The sequence below is a fragment of the Lolium rigidum genome, chromosome 3, assembly GCF_022539505.1.
Source record: "Lolium rigidum isolate FL_2022 chromosome 3, APGP_CSIRO_Lrig_0.1, whole genome shotgun sequence".
NCBI lineage: Eukaryota > Viridiplantae > Streptophyta > Magnoliopsida > Poales > Poaceae > Lolium > Lolium rigidum.
The window spans coordinates 94,853,303-94,869,804 of NC_061510.1; the positions used below are offsets into that span (position 1 = coordinate 94,853,303).

Consider the following 16,502-nt stretch of genomic DNA (forward strand, 5'->3'; position numbering starts at 1 on the left):
AAACTCGCGGTGAATCATGGATGATGTCGGAGGGAATCACGGCTTCGGATCCGTATACCAGGAAGAAAGGGGTAAACCCCGTTGACCTGTTAGGGGTAGTTCGCAAACTCCACAAGACAGCGTCTAGTTCGTCGGCCCAAGCTCCAGCTGCTCGTCGCAACGGTTCTTCAAGGCGTGGCTTAATTCCTGATAATATTAGACCGTTAGCTCTTTCGACTTGACCATTGGATTGTGGGTGAGCCACAGATGCAAGGTCCAATCGAATCCCCATTGTCTCACAATAATCCTTCAATTCTCCCTGAGCGAAGTTTGTGCCATTATCCGTGATTATGCTCGTGTGGGATGCCGAATCTCATTACGAGGCTGATGACAAATTTTAGTGCCGTAGCACCGTCGGCTTTTCTCACCGGCTTGGCCTCGATCCACTTGCTGAATTTATCAACGGCGACCGAGGAGGTATTCACAACCACCAGGAGATGATCGTTTTAACTTACCAACCATATCGAGCCCCCGGATCGCAAATGGCCGGGTGATAGGTATGGTCTTCAGCTCTTGTGCTTGGAGCGTTTGGTTGAGTAGCGTAGTGCTTGGCAACCTCGGCAGGTCTTGACTATTTTGTCAGCATCTTCTTTACCTGTTAGCCAATAAAAGCCTAGCCGAAAAGCTTTTGCAACGAGTGACCTGGGAGCGGCATGGTGCCCGCAGTCCCCTGCGTGGATCTCTCTGAGGATTTCAATGCCATCTTGATTGGAGACGCATTTGAGAAACACCCTGTTGCGCTTCGTTTGTAGAGCTGTCCATCAACAATTGTGTAGGATCGTGCTCGTCGATGATCCGGCGCGCGAGGACCTCGTCCTTCGGCAACTTCTGATCGATGAGGTAGTCCAGGAAAGGCTGTGTCCAAGCCGGAATGGTAGCCAATACCTCTTTAGCCGGAGACACTGCCACTTCTGGGTTTTCCGGGTTAGCGCCCTTCACCGAGGGTATCCGGAGATGCTCTAGGAAGATTCCAGGCGGAATTGGCTTTCTGCCGGATCCGAGCTTGGATAGCATATCAGCCGCTGTATTGTCGTCTCTTCTGACGTACTTGACTTCGTATCCGAGGAAGCTCTTGGCGATCTCGTCAACTTCGTCTCTGTAGGCCGCCATGACGGAATTTCTGGCGTTCCAAGTTCCGGCTACTTGCTGGGCCACCAGGTCGGAATCTCCACAGCAGATGATGTGCTTGATCCCTATTTCCTTGGCGATGCGCGGTCCGGTGTAGTAGAGCCTCGTATTCCGCCATGTTATTTGTAGCTTCGAAGTGGATCCGAGACGTCATTGCGGTTCTTCTCCGGTAGGGGATTTCGGGGTGACTCGGCTCCCGAGCCTTGATGCTTTGCTTGGATCCATCGAAGTGCATAACCCATGTTTCGGTTCCGGCTCTAGACTTGCATCCGGAGCTTCGTCCAATCCGCAACGAAGTCCGCCAAGACTTGGGATTTTACCGCGAGTCCTAGGCTTGTAGGCGATGTCGAAGGGGATAGTTCAATGCCCCATTTAGCCGTTCGTCCTGTTGCGTCGGCGTTGTTCGAGAATTGTTGACAGCGGAGCTTTGCTCACGACCGTTACTCGGGTGCTCTTGGAAGTAGTGTCTCGGCTTCCGGCTGCCTAGGGAAAACTCCATAAGCTAGCTTCGAAAGTGAGGGTATCTTTGCTTTGACTCCGTCAGCACCTCGCTTATGTAGTAGACAGGTCTTTGGACGTCATATTCGTGACCTTCTTCCTTTCGCTCCACCACGATGACGAGGCTGATGACTTTGTTGGTAGCTGCCAGGTAAAGGAGCATTGGCTCTGACTCTGCTGGGGCTGCCAGGATGGGTGGGGAGGTAAGTATTTCCTTCAACCCTCGAAGAGCTGCGTCGGCTGCGTCGTCCCAGACAAATTTGTCTGTTTTCTTCAACAGCTTGTATAGAGGTAGCGCCTTCTCGCCAAGACGGCTAACAAAACTACTGATTGCTGCGACACAACCGGTTAGCCGTTGCACATCTTTGAGACAAGTTGGCCGTTTGATACACGGGATTGCCTTGATCTTTTCGGGTTCACCTCAATGCCTCTGTGAGAGACTATGAAGCCAAGGAGTTTTCCGGTCGGCACGCCAAAGACGCACTTCGGCGGATTCAACATCATCTTGTACCAGCGGAGGTTGTCGAAGGTTTACGTGAGGTCGCCGATCAAGTCGGATCCTTTCCGGGTCATGACCGCGATGTCGTCGACGTATGCGTGCACGTTCCGGCCAATTTGGTCCTTCGAGCACCGCCGCATCGTACGTTGGTAAGTAGCACCTGCATTTTTCAAACCAAAAGGCATAGTAACATAGCGGTAAGTACCAAACGGGGTTATGAATGAAGTCGCCTTTTGGTCGGATTCCTTCATCCGGATCCGATGATACCCGGAATACGCATCAAGAAAACACGAAGTTCCGCCCCTGCCGTCGAATCAATGACTTGGTCAATGCGCGGCAAGGGGAACGGATCCTTCGGGCAATGTTTGTTCAAGCCAGAGTAATCGATGCACATTCTTAGTATTTCAGTGTTCTTTTTGGGTACAAGGACGGGATTCGCGACCCAATCTGTGTGGATAACTTCTATTACAAAACCTGCTTCTAGTAACTTTGCTAGTTCCATTCCTATGGCGCGGTGCTTCTTGTCTCCAAAGCGTCGCATAGCTTGCTTCACTGGTTTAGCCCCCGGATTTATGTTGAGGTAGTCCCTTTCTTGGATCTGACGGTGGTGTCTTTGATGGTACGGGGATCGGATTTGGATGTTCCCTGGTTTTCCTTCTGCGTTCCGAGGATCCGGTTCGCGATTCGTCATCTCGATGGCGGTTCTCGCGGGCGTCCTTCTGCGCAGTGGAGACGCAATGCTCCGGGTTGGATTCCAACCTGCGCGAAGTGTCTGCCTTGCTTTGCTGTTGGACCGCTGAAGCGACGAGCGTGCGTAGGTAATTGATGTCGATCTCCTCGTCTTTTTTCTTCAGGAGCTCTGCAGCTTTAGTCATATTATCCTTTGGGGTCGCGAGCGGCCGCTGTTCAGCAGGGGTTGCGAAGGCGATCTCGCGGGGAGGAATTGCTTCTCCGACTATTACCGTCGGCCTCCGCTCGTGCGTAGGTCATCTTCACCTCCCACTCCTGTCTCATGCCTTTGACATGCTCGAGCGTTGCGGTGATTTCGCGGTCCTGTCTTTCAAAGCGATCCATGAGTCTGTGCAGCTTCTTCCCTCTCATCCAATATAGCAACTGCGGTGTTGGCAAACTTTTTGGCCGTGGCCAGCATCTCCTTTCTGGTGGCCTCTAAAGCCACCGGATCTGCAGCGTCATCAGGGGTTATTGGCTTGTTGAGGACATCAGACTTCGCGACCAAATCCATGCGTGCTTGTGCCACTATCTCTTCAGGCGACAGGAGGCTCTCCGAGGACGGATCCTTACGGGGCCGCTCCCGCGACATCGGAGATCCGTGGTGTGATGGTTGTGGATCGGATTGAGCGCTTGCCTCTTCGACTCCGTTTTCTCCGATCGCTGCTACAGTCGCGAGGACCTGCCTTGGCTGGGCGGAGTCAACTTCAGGCTGGCCGCCGTATCCGAGTTCCGTCACCTTGCGATCAAACTCCGCAGTGTCCATGGACTGGGTGTCTCCGGAGATTGGGCTTAAATTTCCCAAAATCGACTCTTCCGCCGGAGTTTCGCTTTCTCCGACAGACCTCCCGCCGATCCGGAGCAGCGTTGTTTTCCGGGGCTTCGACCTGCTCGGGACCAGCTCCGACTTCATGAGGGGCGGTTCCGGCGGTATGGGCCAAGAAGTGTACGAAGTGACACCTTTGCTTTTCTAACACCTGGGAGACCCAGGCGGATCTGCATTGGTCTTCCACCGTTACTTCCTGCTCAGAGGCGGATTGGGTGGGTTTTGATTTTTTCAGATCTAAGGCGGAATCTTCGCTAGGAAGTTCCTGCGTCTCAGATCGGATCTTCGCAACTGCGTCCAGCTCGGCGGCGGTCGCGTCAGCGTTACTTACCAGTGGGTTTCTGTCGGAATCGACGGTTTCCCCGATGAAGATGTGTATGCCGCCAACTGGGACGATGGAGAGCTTGACGGGGTCGGTTTTAGCTGGAATCCAACACTCATCCGGAGGGACGATTGGCGGACTTCCGGCGTAAAGGACACGCCCCACGGCGATGGTGTCGTCGTAGCTTCCCATGGCGGAACCCTCCCGGTTCCGGCCTCCGGACGCCGCGAGCCCCACGGTGGGCGCCAACCGTCGTTGCCTAATCGACGGTACCCGGAGGAGGGATCCTCACGAGGGGAGAAGAAGTAGGGGCCATAGGGCGGAGTGCTCTCGGGACGGTGGTACGCGAGTTACCCGGCCTTCGAACACCCGCACGATGACGGGGCCTACCGCCGCTTGTCCGGAATTATCCGGGCGCTTTCGCGTTGTTACAATGAGTTGTGGTTGTGCCTCTAGGGCTCCCGAGATCCGGCTTATAAAGGCGCACGGATCTAGGGTTTACATGGAGAGTCCTAGCCGGATTACAGATAGCCTAACTACGGTACAATATCTTGCCGTGCACGTCACGGATCCGCCCTCCATGTACGTCGTACTGGATCCGGGTCCCTCATGGGCCTCCATGGATCCGGGTCACTCCTATGTCGGTACGGATCCGGCTTACTGATCCTGGACTGGACTTCTTCCTTCATGATCAACAGCAACTGGGCCGCCCGATGGGCCACATGCCTCATCACCGTCTGTGGGCCACCCGGGCTTGCCGGATCTAGGCACTGTCGATGGTACACCCATGAAGTATACCCACAACACTAGGGCTGGACAAAAAGCTCGAAACTCGGCGAGTTAAATGAGTGCTCGGTTGCTCGACTCGTTTGAACTCGGCTCGTTTTGTTAACGAGCCGAGCTGAGCAGCAGTTTTTGCTCGTTAAGATTAACGAGCTAAACAATCGAGCCGACTATGTTCGTGAGCTACTCGTTAAGATCGGTAACAAGCTAGGCTTCACCAGTTTTGACTGCGAGTCACTTTAGTTATCTCAAATATTTGGCAGAAAGGGGCCAAGCAAAATAGTGCTCTTTAACCATGCTTGAAACTCCTATAGTAGGATCTAAAAACCTATGCTTCCGCTCTTCCGCACCAGGAAATGCACACATGTTTTCTTTGCATTGCATCCTTAATGATCCTTAACGAGCTGCTCGCGAGCGCTCGTAGGAACATAACGAGTCGAGCCTAACAATGATTTCAGCTCGTTATTCTTAACAAGCTTAACGATTCGAGCCTTAACGATCACGAGCTTAACGAGCCAAGTCTTAACGATCCGAGCAGCTCGTTAGTCCACCCCTAATGATGACGTACGTGTGTGCACTATTTTCTTTTGGAGGGGTCGTTTTTGGAGAAGAATTCGGATGTTGTCTTGATTGTGTTGGTCAGCTATTACAAGGAATAAATCACCCTAGTGAGACTTTTTTTGTAATATTTTTTTGTTATATGCATCGGTATTGCTATTACGGTACTGCCAATGTTACCGAAGTTAGAGCATCTCTAGTCGCGTCCCCCAAACCGTCCCCAAAGGGATTTGGGGCGCGTCGGACAAAAAAACGTTCCCAGCCGCGTCCCCTAAACCCATTTTTTGTCCGCGGCGGCCCGATACGGTGTCCGGCGCCCGAGCCCATCCCCGCCCCACAGGGGACGCTCCGGGGACGCCGGATACACCGAAAAGCGAGGCGAAACGTGGCGGGACCAATGCGTCAGCGGCATAGGAAAAATATGTGTCTCTCTCCCGCCAAATCGCGCCTCTCCCACCGCGTATTTCTGCCATCCCGACACATTTGTCCGATCCCACCGATTCATTTCTCCCCCCGCCGCCGCTACCCTCTCCCCATCCATGGCGCCGCCGACAGCCCCCAAAAAAATGGCCAAGAAAGGGGCCAAGAAGCCACCGGCAATGAGACGAAAGGGGCAAAGGCGCCGTTCACGAAGCCGCGGAAGGCGCCGACTCCGAAGAAGAAGACGGAAAGCTGGACCGATGATCAGTGGCATCAAGACTGTCTGCGCTGGAAGATGTCGACGGCGGAGCGGAAAGGACGGAAGGCAGCGCAGCTGGAGAAGAAGTCGTTGGCGGCACGCGCGCACCAGGAGGCGCTGGCCGGATGTATCTCTGCCAACAACGCGAGCCCCATTCACTGGACGCAGGGGCCCGCTCGAATTCGATGGCCGGTGCTGAGGTGGAGGAGGAGGGGGAGGAGGACGACGACGAGGAGGAGGAGGGGGTGGAGGACGAGGACGAATAGGGCGGCGACGAAGAGTACAACGAGGGTGCCGTTGAGGATGCCGATCATGTCGTGGAGGTTGACGCGGATGGCGTGAGGAAGAAGAAGAAGAAGAAGGCGTCAGGCACATGAGGCCCCAAGTGAACGCCTCTGGAGGATCAATGTATGTGCGAGTCGTGGTCGACGGTGAGCCATGACTCCAACATCGGCGCCAACCAAAAGTACGGGAAGTATTGGGCGAGGATCAAGACTGAGTTCGATGAGCGCAAGCTGATCAACAACGACTACAACAAAGTGACAATGAAGAGGAGCAAAAAGGTAATGTCGACGCGATGGGCCATCATCCAGGCGTTGGTGAACTTGTTCCATGGGTTCCATCACGAGATCGAGACCATAGCCGACAGCGGCAGCGACGTCAGCCAAATGGTACGACTCTTTCTTACATAATCTGTAGCGCCTACATTTTGTTCGATAAAATGATTGTGCTTCCTTTGGTTAGTTTGACAAGGCCATTGATTTGTACCGGAAGAACTTGGACGGGCATAAGTCGTTCGCGCTGATGCATTGCTATAGCAAGCTCAAAAATAACCCAAGATGGCAGTTGACGCGCGTTTCGTTGTCAAAGGGGAAATACGCCATTGATCTGGATGCGCCGCTGGCAACATCGGCAGGGCGTCCTATCTGCAACAAGGCTGCCAAGGCCGCCCTGGCCGACGCTGCGTCGTCCGAGAAGACGCAGACGTCGATCACGCAGTGCCTCGCCGAGGTCTCCTCGACCTTGCTCTCCCGCCACAAACAGGCCGACGAAAGGTGGGCGGCGATGCTCAAGAGGCAAGAGGAGAAGATGGAGCTCAAGAAACGCAGGGACGACATGTCCCTGCTGAGAGCGTCGACAGAAGGAATGTCTCCCCGGATGCGGGCGGCACACAACTTCTTCAAAGGTCCGATCCTCGACGCCATCGAAGCCAAATGGCGGTGGCTGAGGCGGTGTCCGAAGCGGCGGCGGCCCAGGCAGCGGCAGCAACCCCAACCCCGGAGCAAGAGCCGGCAGACGCATATGCGACAGCATCTGCTACTACACCTGCGTTGGCCTCTGCCTCAGCGTCGGCGACGGAGCATGCACACCGGGCAGATCACGACGAGTTTATCGTGATCGACGGGCCTACGTCGACTCAGGATGCGCCGTCGGCGTCGCCCAACCCCTTCCCCTTCTTCTAATTCTTGCGTTGGCATGTAATATGATCGCGCGTCCAGTACTTTGCTCGCCGCTACTCTGATCGCGACGACTTCGGCGGGAACGATCTCTTTTGAATGTAAACTATTTGAATTTCTGATTGGAGACGGCGTTTGGGGGACGCGGCTGGAGAGTGATGTCCCCCAAACGCGACACGGATAAAACTCATCTCCCAAACGCTCGATCCGGCGTCGTTTGGAGGGTGGTTTGGAGACGTGACTGGAGATGGTATTAGGTGTAATTGATATGCTGTGATATCAATATATTATGTTTGTAGAAAAACATGTTCCGTCCATGAGCGCTCAGATCACACGGAACAAATCTTTCTTCATCACTCCCACTAGCGGTCACGGCGCATAATCAGTAGCAGAGTATAGCATCGAAGTGGTCGTAGCATTCTCTGGTGTCTATAGGTACGCGCTAACTCGCGGCGCTTCTTTGGTTTTGTGAGGAGTATTTTCATTGTAGGCAAGTCGTGTCTAGTTCGCACTTCGAGGGTGCACTTTCAACAAAAGAATCGTGCACTTCCCGCATACATCAAAGTCGAAGGAATCGTGTCCATCCTAAAAAGTAAAGAGACTACATTTTATTTTCCGGGGCTAAAAGATTAGTGTGATAGTTCTGGCCTACACCGTCACTGCAGCAACAGCCACACCGGCCGGCAGCGATCCATTCTTTTCTTCCGATCCCAAAAGCCGGCCTTGATGATTAGCGGCGGCCACTGAAGCTACTCACATAAGCAGAGTTCTCTGCAACATGCTGCTGAGAAGTGCTGATGCGGAGCACTGTTAGACGATGATAGAAAACGAAACTCGGCAAGGAAGGGATTTTGCTGAACGGCTTAAAGTTGCTAATTCTGACGCCGAGACTCCCCTGAATACAGGTTGGGAAAGAACATGATTGTGCAACCCACCCTGCTACCTGCAGATTTTTCTGGAACCTTACCTTTCTTCATAAGGTATTTGTGGACCATGTGCTGAATTCATATATGCACAAGTGCTCCCATGTTCGTCGGTGTGGCGTACCCGTTCTTCCAGTCCCCAAGCCCCTAGGTGGACAAGAGGACAGATTTCCGGGTAGAGATACGTAGCTTTCAGAGTCCGAATCATACAAAACCCTACTACGTCCGAAAGGAACGATAAGAAGGACAAGTGTCATGATCATCGCCCGCCCCATAGAAGGCTCCAGCCCATGCCCCTTTCGTGCTTCATCTACCTACTGCTCGTATCTTCCTTTGTACAGATTCTATGTATGGTTCCTCCCACCGACTGCCTAATCTCCAATTGGACACGAAGATATATGTTCAACAACGAAAGTACAAAATCTACTTGGAGGTAAAAAGGGGCAGAGAATCTGAATGGAAGACCTGAATTATTACACCGCATCAGGCGCCAGGGCCTCGTAGCTTCATGCTTGCAACAGAGATCATCTGGCTATGTACTTCTATTTTTAAATCCACTGAATGATTGAGCATACTAAGGTGTAGATCGAGCAAATTCCCCAAATAAGAACCAAACCGGAAACCGATTAATTCAGTATACAGAAACCAGAACAAAAAACGAGTACAGACAGTAACACTCAAGCTCTATACTAGCTAGCAGAATCTTCATCTATGTACAACAGGAACAGGAAGATCAAGGTATACATACGCGCAGGTGCAGCAACGGCCAGAAAGCAAGGTATCACAGGCGTATCGTATCGATCGATGGTTACATACACGTACTCAGTAGGTACTAGGAGCGTATCAGGGGATTCCACATGTCGGTGAAGGTGGAGTGGTAGCTGGCGAGGACGAGGAGGAGCACGACGACCACGGCGACGCCCCACGGGGAGCTGCCCTCGGAGGGTGCGCCCTGGTAGCCGCCCCCTCCCCAGCGCCGCTCGGTGGGGTAGAACCCGAAGTATCCCTCGAAGCTGTCGACGGAGGAGATCCACTTGATGATGAGGACGAGCGCGATGGGGATGACGAGGAGGATCCAGCTGAACTGCTCCGCGGCATCCTCCATGAAGTCCTCGTAGCTGAAGAACCACGACACCCCCAGCAGCAGCGCCACCATGCCCAGGATCAGGATCACCGGGTACGGCAGCGGCGACAGCGTGAACGCCTCCACGATCGACGAATCCCCCCGCCGGTCATAGTACGACATGGCTGGTTAGATGATTCTTGGCTTGCGAGCTGGCCGCTAGCTGGGTGGGAAAGGGAGCGAGAGGTGGGGGAAAGAGTGAGGAGGCGGTGGGGGATAGCTGCTTGCAACTGCTAGCGTGTCGTGGCCTCGGCCTCGCTCGCGCGCGCGCCTCTTGTATTCGCTTGTAAAGTTGGAGTCTTTGGGCTTGTGGACTTTTTGTGTGGCTATATAGTGCTTTACCTAGGGATTAATCATGGAGTATGTCGATCGACTGCTCTACCTATGCTGGAGCTATTCGACGATGTCTGCTTCAGGTACCATAGCCAGTGGACATCGAACGGCAGGGGCAACGGATAGATAGAGCGTCCGAAAAGTCTTCGAGCCTCTGGAGACGTGCACAAGCGGCGCTACCTGCGCATATATTATTCCTGCTTTCTCGGGAGAAGATGTCGTAGCACGTACCATGTTTGGGAAGATGGTCTCTTCTAATTTTCTTCCTAATTAACAATACTTACGATGCTGATATGTGGAGTAATTTACGAGCTGATGATCCGACGTACGTGGTGCAAGGAGAAGCGTACGATCGAGATGCTAGGGAACGAGTGGTATGTGTAACGAGCTGTCGAATACTCTAGATAGAACCTACAAATGGAGCTTTCTCGACTGTCAAGTCAAGTATCCCAGTGCCCAATAATTGAGTGGCAAGTGCTCCTGGATCATTCATCCATCCTTGATTTTGGCCTAAAGGTGAGGGAAAGTGAGACCAAGCTTCAGATCTTCTACAACCATAACGTTGCAACCCAGACTGTAATTTCCAACCATGTTATATATAGGAGCTTCCACACACAAGAAAACCTATAATTTTTCGTGTGGCTATTCGTTATTTTTGAGGGGAAAAGCTCATATATTACTCGTAACCAATGTTTACATCATCTTTCTTAGCTAGATCCACGACAAGAGCAGGCAGTGGTTCAAACGAGAGATTGCACACACCTGAACTACTAGCTAGTTTGGCAAGGAAGTGAGCTACATAGTTGAGCTTTCTCCTAACATGTGAGACAGAGCATTCACGAAACAGAGTTTTGGCCTCAGCAATATCTTTGTATATACTCCATATATGTGAACGGTTTGGAGCATAGCTAGCAGAGGCTGCCACCGCCACAGAATTGTCCGACTCCATCGACAGATTAGTAAGCTTCACATCAGCAGCGAGCTTCAGTCCAGACGAAATTGCTCTTGCCTCCGCCTCCTCTACATCACTCTAGTAGCAGATGGGAGAGTTAAGAGCATCAAGGATATTTCCCTGGTAGTCGAGAGCAACCGCGCCGACTTCTGCATTCCTTAACTGGGGGGAGAAGGAAGCATCGACATTAATCTTGACGGTGCCATTTTCAGGGGGTTTCCAGCGATCCTCCTTCAAGATCTTGTTTCTGTTCTCATTACAAAAAGTAAGACAGTTAGCGGAGTCTATCATATTCGGAGGCAATTTACCTTCACGACCAGCTTTTCTTACTAGGACAATCCCACAGGGACGCAGCGTAAGCCATCGTGAAATTCACCAAGTTGCTAATAGTTTCTTTGCCCTCTTCAAAAACTGCATCACATCTCAGGTGCCATGACCTCCAGATCAGAAGAAGGATCTTAGCACCTAGCTCCTTGTTGCAACTATCAAGAAGAACAAGCAGCCAATCTTTCCCTCGTAAATTGGAAGGCACTTTCAGGTGGGAGGTCCCGAACTCCTACATCTTCTCCCTTAGAGCTCTTGGTTTGGTACACTCAACTATGGCATGATAACTATTTTTCTCCGTCATACCGCAGAGCTTACAAGTGCTCATAGTTTCTAGGGTTCTTCTTTGCTTGTTCCTTGTCGTCGCAAGGTTGTCCCGCACCGTACGCCATCCACATACGCGGACTTTGGTTGGAACAGGAGCACGCCAAATCGACTTCCATATGGTCCTTGTATAGTCTGTTGAACTGTTGTTGCCTGCTAACCATCTGCCACCATATTTTAAGTTATATGCTAGTTTATACGCACTTTTGACAGAAAATATACCATTACTTTCCATCTGCCAAGCTGGGAAGTCATCACCATGGCTAGAAGGCAGCTTCGTGTTGAGTATCCAGTCAACATCTTTAGCATAGAAGATCTTTCTTACTAGATAAACATTCCAAGCAAGTGGCATTGTTAGTGAGCAGCTGGCTCACCTTGCGGATTATAATCTTTGTCTTCCCCGCTCTAGGTTTCATGTTGTGACTGCATGGTAGCCAATTATCTCGCCAAACATTTATTTTCTCCCCATTTCCTATCCTCCCAGATTAGGCCCTTCTTGAGCAGCTCAAGTCCATGTTCGTCTTACCGGAACACTGTGTCAAGAAAATTACCACATTGGTAGTAGATGGATTTTAGCAACCGAGCACATAAGCTGTCGGGGTTGGAAATAATTCTCCAACATTGCCTGACAAGCATGGCTTGGTTGAGCAAATTCATATCCCTGAAACCCATTCCCCCAAAGTCCTTTGGCTCAGTTAGGACATCCCAGGATTCCCAGTGTACTTTCCTCTTTTTTTCATCTTCGCCTCATCAAAAGTTTCTCATCAGGTGAGCTACTGATTTTATTAGCTCTTCCTTCGCTCCCATGGACGAAAACCTCTCAACCCAATTAGAAAGTTTTTTCCTCAACCGGTCCTTTGACGGTTGGAATTTTCCTTTCTTCATACGGCCCGCCGGGGTAGGGGCCAAGATATTTATCTTCGAATTTTTCTCGCTCCACCTCAAGGATTTTAATAATATTTGTTTGTTGTTGAGGAGGGAATCTGTCACCAAACATGATAGAACACTTGCTAGCACTGATAAGTTGACCAGATCCCCTCTCAAACGAGGCAAGAGCAGCTTTAATAATTTTTGCCTGGCTTGTGTCAACTTTGAAAAAATGAATGCAGTCATCGACAAATAACAAATGAGGGATTCCTTGTGAGGTTCTACATATCTTTAGTTCCTGTAGAGCTTGATCATGGATTTCTTTCTCAATTTTCTTGGATAGGCTATCCTCCACAAAGAGAAATAGGTAGGGGAGAGGGATCCCCTTGTCTCAAACCTCTAGAAGGGATGATCTCATTCGTTAAATTGCCATTGACTTGAACGCAGAACTCGACGGAGGTGACACAAGCCATAATCCACTTAACCCATCTGTCATCGAAGCCCCACTTAAGCAACAACTTCTTAAGGAACGTCCAATCTACCCTATCATAAGCTTTGAAGAGGTCAATCTTGTAGGCGCGTAAGGAGTCATCGGGCTTTTTGTTCCTTTGGATAGCATGGAAACATTCAAATGCAATCAACGCGCTGTCCGATATGAGTCTACCTGTAATAAAATCACTTTAAGTTTCTCCGATCGTACCATTCAAATGCGATCTGATCCTATTCACCAAACATTTAGAGATGATCTTGTAGATAACATTGCATAAAGAAATAGGTCTGTAGTCTTTTAGTTCGCTAGCTTTTGGAATCAGCACAATCTTGATCATATTGATCCCTTCCGGCATGGCCCCATCTGAGTAGCCATCTTTGTAAATGCCACGAGTTTAAACTCAGGTGGACTATGTCGTGAGAGTAATTGGAAGGGCTTTGTTCTTTGGAATTAGGTAAAGAAAGTACGAAGGAATTAGGTATGTGAGTGGAACCGGACGGGTTGCCGTGAGGGGAAAGATATGGATCTCTAGGTGATAAAAACACACCTCTTACGTAAGATAAGAGCGTGTTCACCAAGTGATGTATACATTACTCGTACAATTGTACATCACCTCTTTTGGCTCTTTTCAAGATTTTACATCACCTGTTTATGTTGTCATAAGTTAGATGATGTAAAATACATCTGCTTTTACTAAAAAGTGCTCCAACAGATGATGTAAAATACATCACTTGGACAAAATTACTCCCAAATTAGTCCAAATTTATCCCAAATTCGTTTAAATTACTCTCCAAAATCTAAAATACTCCCAAAATAGATTCAAATTAGCCAACACGAGTGAGCTCGAGGTGGGCCTCTGCGCCCACTACCTCCTCCAACTCACCTAGAAGCAGGGCAGTGGAGGCGTGCTGTGGTGACCCTGCATACCACTGCATGTTGTAGTATGCCAGTCGTTGATATAACATTCACGAAGTACCATTCCGCAAATATTACATCCCTTAGAGTAGTACAACAGAACATAGCAGGGTCCATAACTCATTCACATATTATTACAATTAACATACACATGTCGTCTTGGAGCTCCTCTTGGGTCCTAAGAGGAATACTCCTGGGTTCGAGGTGAACCCAACTTACAATACCAGAGTTTCATTAAACTAAACATTTATTTCATCGAGCAGCTAAATACTAAGAGTTCGGGCTGCTCGGTTACTACTACTACTCAACAGATATCTCTAGGCTTGTTCTCCTCCGGAAGCCTCCCCGGATCCGTAGACTATGAGATAGTCTACGCCTTCTACACCTCCTGAGAGGTCAGGTTCTTCATAGCCGATGATCTCGGCTCCTTCATTGTTGTCGTAGTCCTCCTCCAGATGATTCAGACAATCTAAGCATGGGGTTTAAGAGTGGTATGAGTACGAGCGTACTCAACAAGTTCATTATGGATAAGAGGTGTTTAATGCACTAGCTACGATATTAGACCAGTAATGTCTAATACCAATGCAAGTTTTGATAAACATTTCTTCAAGAGATTGCTTTTATTTCAAAGAGCTATGTCCGTCGGCCTTCACCGGTTTACTAGAACTTCATGGAGCTCCTTTCCGGCCGCGTTCGCAGTTCCTCAATCCCGGAACAGGGAGTGACAGTCACGGTTCTTTACACTCTGCAGAGGTGTGTTGCTTTACCCATAAGAGATCTTAACCTTGGTGCCAACCGGGCAGCTTTCCCGTCCACACTTCCTTCGGTGTGAGGCCCGGTATAAGGTCTAGTCAATCATGTTCCTCCGCTACCTCGAACACCCACCCTTTGTTGCAAGCCCCGACCCTGGGTCCTCGTCGGTCCCATTATTCCCGTAATTTCAGGGTGGACCCCGACCACGACGAAAGTCTGGGATCGAACCAAACTCCTTCGCCGGTAGCTGCAACCCATCATAGACCGCAATACCGTGGGGACTTAGAATGGGTTCCCCACCCACAAGTTGTTCCGCAAGCCGCAACCGCTACGGTATGCACAGCATAACCGTAGGGACTTAGAATGGGTTCCCCACCCACAAGTTGCTCCGCAAGATACAACCGCTACGGTAAACGCATCCGTTGATGAACGAGAGGTGGAAACACTTTTGACTACTCCGTCCCACTCCGGATCTTATGGTTAACACGGGTATTACGGTACAAGAATCACTGGCGACATTTGTTGTTTAATCCTAGATGAATATAAACCCGTGCAATGGAACCTCCACCATATCAACACAATCCATGGTTCCATTGCCCACCACATAGTCATATTCATAGTTATGAAAGTAGTGGTTTTGGTTTTTATGCAATAGTGATAACCATAATACTTTGCAAGTAATTTGATAGAAATACTCAAATGACATGAGCAAGTGATGAACTTGCCTGAACACTGCAAAGTTTTGCAGTTGGAAGGTGTGGACTGACCCTTGTCCTCTGTTTCTGAAAACTAGCATCATTGTCCGATAAGGGCAATGGTTAAAGAAGCAATTATGCATGCTTTCCATTTTTAGGGTTTGTTCCCCCCTTTCCGATGTCTTATTATTTTGTGTGAGAGGTATTTACTAAGAATAATTTGGAGATTCTCTATTTAGGGTAAATACAACCTTGAAATATTGTCAAGGTGTTTTTATAGTCCAATTACATTAATGGACTTATTTTCTTTATTGAAAATAATATGTGTGATTTAAATCATCAAATTAAGACTTATTCATAATTATCTTCAAAAATCCTCTTTGATATTTTATTTGGATAGAGAATTTTATGCTGATTGATTTTCATATTTTTAATTATTTTTTTAGAGCTATTAAATATTTATGGTGCCTTTTCAAAGTTTATGTATTTAAATGGAATTGTGAAATGGCAAAAATGCCCCTGGGCCCACCTGTCGGTGCAACCCAGAGGGTTAGGTCGAACCGACCGGCCTGGTCCGGCTCGACCAGCTCCACTCCTCTCTCTCCCTCTCACGTAAGGATGGCAATTTTACCCACGGGTACGGGTACCCACGGGTACCGTACCCATATGGGCAGGGTATGGGTACACTTTTATGCCCATGGGTAGTACCCATACCCTGCCCACTAAGTCATGGGTAGGGCATGGGTATAGCCTCGCACCGCGGGTATGCCCATACCCTGCCCGTTTATTATCAATTTCTTATGTGATACGTCTAATTTTGTTGACTTATGAGTTAAAATATGAGAATATGCTTTTTATATTTTGTTATTTTTTATGTACTTAACTACCTGTTATTGAGTTGAGATAATTCATTTTTTCAATAAAATTTGTTGTCAAGAAATGTAAAATTGCGAGTGACTTGCATACAATTTGACCTACCCACCGGGTACCCAATGGGTACGGGTACCCGCCGGGTATGGGTATGGGTAAAGTTTTATACCCGCGGGTACGGGTATGGGTGGAAGTTTGTACCCATTGACTATACGGGCATGGGTATGGTATTGCTCTACCCTGCCCATACCCTGCCCATTGCCATCCTTACTCTCACGCGCGACTGAACCCTAACCCTAATCCCTCTCTGGCGATTCGCGTCGCCACCGCCGTCGCCGCTCGATTCCGGCGAGCTCCGCCGGAACTGGCCCCCGCCATGATGCGCAATCGACGCGCCTCACGACGGCGGTCATCT

At 49.8% G+C, this 16,502-nt stretch overlaps 1 protein-coding gene across 1 annotated transcript; it reads right to left on the reverse strand.

Annotated features, from left to right (window-relative positions):
• Positions 1-9,045: 9,045 nt before the first annotated feature.
• On the reverse strand, positions 9,046-9,828 carry LOC124697663. The gene has a single exon (XM_047230216.1). It carries the CDS (start codon positions 9,685-9,687, stop codon positions 9,274-9,276), a length of 414 nt encoding a protein of 137 aa, XP_047086172.1. The 5' UTR covers positions 9,688-9,828; the 3' UTR covers positions 9,046-9,273.
• Positions 9,829-16,502: the final 6,674 nt, after the last annotated feature.